Source organism: Egretta garzetta, unplaced genomic scaffold (genome assembly GCF_000687185.1).
Source record: "Egretta garzetta isolate BGI_Z169 unplaced genomic scaffold, ASM68718v1 scaffold430, whole genome shotgun sequence".
Taxonomy (NCBI): Eukaryota; Metazoa; Chordata; class Aves; order Pelecaniformes; family Ardeidae; genus Egretta; species Egretta garzetta.
In genome coordinates, this window is record NW_009258267.1 from 663999 (window position 1) to 669524 (window position 5526).

Genomic DNA, 5526 nt, shown 5'->3' on the forward strand with positions numbered 1-5526 from the left:
GCATTTTAAATCCCAGTACAGTTCTGGCCCCCAACCCTTTCTCAGAAAAAACACAGAACTGAAAAAAGCTCTGAAAGCGGGACTGCTTAAACATGATGGAAAAATGAAGGAGCTAAGTTGGCTGTGAAGAAACATAAAACTGAGGGACAGCAAGAGGCTGGGTAGGAATCTTCTGTCCACTTCTATTTCCAATATGCAAACAAGACAGCAGCAAACAAAACACACTCAGAACAAGTGAAAGGAGCATCCTCCACAATGCATGTAGTTCAGCTACAGAACTTTTTGCCAGAGGACGCTGTGGTTGCTAAGAAGTTATATTGGCAATGTAATCTAGGCAGGCCTATGAAATAGAGAGAAGCCACTCCAGTTTAGGAAACTAGAGCACTAAAACATGATTGTTAGCTAGGGAGTATTTGGAGAATGCACCACATTAATGTATGTTCTCTTGTTACACTCTCTCTGCTTTTGGTCACAGCACGAGACGGGGTATTGGGCTAGAAGGACCTTTGCTCTTCCCTAGCACAAGCATTCTCTCCGCGAGCCCCACGCTTGCCAAACAGCAGCCCTTGCCCATTTCTGTAAGAGCGTCACAGAATACTTGAAAACAAAGGGCAAAAATAAGGGGGCGGGGGGGGGGGGGGGGTGGGGCGAAAAAGAGGTAGTTTTGTGAAGCATAAAATCTGATCTGTGCCAAGCATAAAATAGAAGCAGAAGCAAAAGATTTTCATCACAGAGCAATAATGCTGAAAATAAATGATTCACAGCAGTTGGCGGAAGACTCTGGGCTGGTGACTGGAGTTGCTGTGTGCCTTGCACAGGAGGGACTGAGGTATGCAATGATTTAAGCTGTCAAAAGGGGCACTAAAGAAAAGCAGACTTGCAGCAAAAAAATAAATCAGAATACTTAAAGCAGGTAAAGGCACTATTTGCATCGTCACATACCTCTAACCAATCGACGAGATTAATTAATCTGCCACACTCCAAATGAAGCTTATACGCTATGCATATGTCAGGGGCTTTATTAGAAATGCTTCCTCCATTGCTTTTCAAAGCTTGATTCTGAAGGAAAAAAATACATTAAGGCAGTAACTTTGATCAGTTTTTAATCTTGAACAATTTTAAGTGCTAGATATAACATTATTTCAGGAAATGCAAATGGTAGGTATTTTAACCAAATGTTTACTATTTGCATGTTTAATGGCAAGTTGACAGTACACAGAAAAAACAAAACACAACATAGGAAAATAGGAAAACATCCAATTAAAAAAACCCAAAAACCTACCCCAGCCACTTCACTCCTGGTGTTCCTTCTAGAATTGTGCACATTTATGCAGTCTCTACTCTAATGAGTGATTATCTGATTAGGCTTTTCCCCAATTCTTTTGTTAGTTCTATTTACGTACCAGAGACAAGTATTCTTTTCTGTGGACTGAGGAAAAGAAACTAATCATGATTTACCTCAGACTGTACTATGCTGAAAACAGAAAAGCCTCCCTTCTCCCCCTCCCCCCGGAAAGGAAAGAGGAAGTCTTAGCATAAATCTATCAGATGTACTAAAAAGCAAAATTGCTTCCCTCATCTCAGAGTTTTATCTTTGAAATGTAACAATCATTCCTCTCTGGCCTGAAAGTCAGCACCTATAAAGGCAAAAGTCCTGATTTCTCACAAACTATTTTGTATGTCAGGAAATTCAGGTCATCAGCACTGAACCATTTACTTGAGAAGTAAAAAAGCCACTTGAGCCAGAAGCAAAGAGTCTCCATAGAGCTGCAGAAGTTTACAACATTTCGCATCAGTTCATGATTTTTTTTCCAGTTTTCAGTTTCACTCACTCTAAGCTGCCAGCTCTCTTAACATGAAAGCAACCACTGATTGTTCCTTTCAGTGCACAGAACTTTTTGCTAAAACACTTTTATGTGCTAGTAAAATATGCAAGTTACTTCTGGGAAGTCTATAAAATACTAGCAAGGATTCCTTCATAAATAAACGCTTTTCAAGACGGGAAAGAAGGTTGGGCAGAGAATATAACTTTGCTCAAGAATCGTTAGCTTACCTTTCCTAGATCTCAATCCCTGGGATTTGTAAGACTCACATTCAATTTGGACTCTAGCACTGATGAGACATTCCACACTTTTTAGAAAGCCTAACGATTTTCAAATTTATTCTGTACAAGGAACACAAAGCTGCAGACATTAGGTTAATGTCTGTCAGTTCAGTCCAGACAGTCTCCCGATAAATTCAGAGAAACGCAGCTAAACCCGCAAAATGTTACAATCCAGACATTAGTTTCATAGAATCATAGAATGTTTTGGCTTGGAAGGGACCCCTAGAGATCATCTAGTCCAACCCCCCTGCAGTGAGCAGGGACACCACTAACTAGATCAGGTTGCTCAGAGCCCCGTCCAACCTGGCCTTGAATGTTTCCAGGGATGCGGCCTCCACTGCCTCTCTGGGCAACCTGCTCCAGTGTTTCACCACCCTCATTGTAAAGAATTTCTTCCTTATATCTAGTCTAAACCTACCCTGGTTTAGTTTAAAACCATTACCCCTTGTCCTGTCACAAGTTTACCAGACTATAATTCGGGAGCATACCATAATAGTTTCAAATACTACCATGTTATTAGCCGGCAGAACAGTTATCACAACCAGGAGAGGATACAATTTCTAGAGCAACTGCACTCTCCTGGAACAGGTTAATCTGTAGAAATTACTATCTAGCTGGACCACAGGAAAATGCCAATGATCGAGGGAAGATACTGCTGATTGGCACTGCAGGGTCTCTGCCAGCACCTGAAAGAATTCAGCCTCACTTTGTGATAACTAGGCCAAGTCCTTACAGCACGGCAGGAGGGAGCTGCAGCTAGCTGCCTGCGGGGAAACCTCAGCTTCCTGAGGTGGCAGCCATGCGTTGTCCCCAAGAGGAAATAACCAGGCTGACAAGCAGGAAGCTGCCCTAGAAGTAGCAGCCAGTTGTGAAACCACCTGTACAGCAAAGAGGGGCTGCTTCAGAAAGAGAAGCATATGGGAGTGGGAATGACCCAGAACACTGCTGAGGAGGGGTTTCCTCTTCCTTGACCCTGCCCCGGGAGGCTAGACAGAGGATAGACTCGGACCTTGCCCTGGAATCAATGTCACTGCCTTTCCCAAGGACCAAACGCTAGGATACCCCTTCCCTGGTACAGGAGCTTAATTGCAACTTGAGGATTTTCGTTTCATAGCAATCAAAGTATCTTCAAGGGTAATAGGGCTCATTCCTTGAGATCAGTGTGAAAAAAATCACCCTTCTTACCCAAGGTCAAGAACAAAATTTCCACGACCATCTAAACCCCAGGAAGATCCAAGATCCAGATTTCCTTGTGCTGACACAATACTAAGCAGTGCCTTGCTGGTATTCCAAGTTACAACTTGCTGAATTTTCAAGGGATCAGTGAAAACAGAATGACACTTTTTCTGTGGGTTCCTCCCCCCCGCCCCTGGATAAATCCTTGGTTCACATTTTGCTAAATAAATAACTGGACTGGATTCCCGTAAGAAAAGCATCACATATTAATCATTTGCTGGTAACTCCACTGAAGCAGATCCTTTTCTGTCCTAGCTGCCTGGAAGGAACAGTTCTAGAGAACTTTGCTCTGGTCATGGCCCAGGAAAGTATAAGCCATGCAGAAGTCATGGACACTATTTAAGAAAAAAAAAAAATACTCCTTTGACTCACAGGGATTAAAATGCTAAGCAAGGTACTCAGCCAATACTGCTGCTGTTAGAATCCATGCCAAACCTTTACAATCTACTCAGAAAACATTGGAAACTTGTTAAAGTATGTCAAAGAACAAAGTGCAGGATGACAAAGGGCTTTAAATCCTGTCAATTCAAAGAGAATACTAACTAAACACATCAGTGCTAGATTTTGCTGGCTCTCCTAGTCTGTATTTTTACAGCTTTTCTAAAAATGTAAGTTACTGAGGTTCATATTAGGTCTCTTTAATGGTAGCCCACTTGCTAACTACTGTTTTCACAAATAAGCTCCTGAAGTGGTTTTAGAAATAACTCCCGCACACAGCATAACTGACAAACCTCATTCAAACAGAGGCATGGTACCAACAAACCCAACACGAATCGGGTTGTAGATTTCAAAGACTGATCTTTATCAAGTATGGTTCCTGGTAAGTGTTGGCTTTGACTCAAGTAACACATAATCACTCAGGTACAGCTACAACCAATGTTTTCTTCAAAACTGTAATCACATTTTTAAGGGAAATGTTAGGACATGAGGGTAAGTAGCATTTATAATCAAGGACAAAACAGATATATGTTCGCTCCTTTTCTAAATCCCACTCTACTCCTTTCTTTCAGTCATCCTGTGAATTTGATTTATGCAAGAAGTGGAAAAGGAGCTGCTTTTCTTCTCTATGAAAGAGCAGGCATTAATAGAATCAATAACAATCCTTTTCTAGGACAAGGAAAAAAATAGGATGTCAATACACAACAGATATTAAAATAAATGTAAAAAGAGAAACAAAGGACTCCTTTAAATATGCTATATTTAAGCTATTGTTAATGTCACCACTCCACCTGAACAGAGCCTTTACCCTACAGCAAGTCTACACAGTGAGGATTAAGCACCAACCCTGTAAAGAAAGGCTCTGGAAAGAGCCACAGTCACTGCATTTTTCCCCCATGGACAGTCATCCCATTCCTAATGGAGGACAAAATGACTTTTCTGCTACATCTACAGGAGAAAGAAAAGATCATGACCAGAACATGCTCTGGAAAATGGATTCCCTCTCTTTCCATAATTAGCTGCTTTATTTCAGCCAGACAGATTCCCTAGCTCTTTGCAAAGTCCCCAACTGCTTATCAACACTAACTTGCTGGTTCTCTGTAGAACAGCTGAACGTGTGCCAAGCTTCATGAAACGGCAAAACTAAGCCTTACGCATCATCCTCACATGCAACGCACATGGGCACATGCTCCAGCACCACAAACAACTCACTTGTTTCTTACCTTCAGGTAGGAGTACGGGTTATTTAAAGCTGTATGAAGTGCAATCCTCGGGGCAGCATTCAAATGCCCACGGAGAACACTGGCTGTGTTGAAATACACTATCTCATGCAGAGTCTTGTGGTCTGCAGGAACGAGGTAATTTCTGAAAAAGCAACAAGGTATGGGGGAACAAGGGGAGATACAAGCTTCACCTTAAGGGAAACAACTGATGTCTACTGGAGTCAGAGACTACAAGAATGTATGTTTCCCAACCAGCACTGACAAACCTCTGAAAAAACAAGATGAACAGCGGTGACATCAACTTTTAGACCAGGGAAGTCAGTTGTTATCAACTCTGCATCTAATAGATTTAGCGTAGAACTCTAAGCCACTGACAAATGAAAAAAGAAGGGCAGCAGCTGAAATATTCTAAGTCATGTACTCTACTCCACAGATCTTGCTTATCCATCTTGAGGCCTCCTCATGAGTCTCTTCTCATCTTTGTCTTCATATCTGAAGCTTTTTTCTTAGCACAGTCATACTTCT

At 41.8% G+C, this 5526-nt stretch overlaps 1 protein-coding gene across 4 annotated transcripts in view; it reads right to left on the reverse strand.

The window, feature by feature from the left end:
* The window catches only part of ORC3 (origin recognition complex subunit 3), a 35815-nt gene that overhangs the window by 1653 nt on the left and 28636 nt on the right, over window positions 1–5526 (reverse strand). For all 4 annotated transcript variants that reach the window (XM_035888640.1, XM_035888632.1, XM_035888626.1 and 1 more), the window contains 2 exons: window positions 5002–5143; window positions 943–1059 (listed from right to left, as the gene is read on the reverse strand). In XM_035888640.1, the coding sequence (XP_035744533.1) occupies window positions 943–1059; window positions 5002–5143 (259 nt within the window). The remainder of the gene's footprint in view (window positions 1–942; window positions 1060–5001; window positions 5144–5526) is intronic.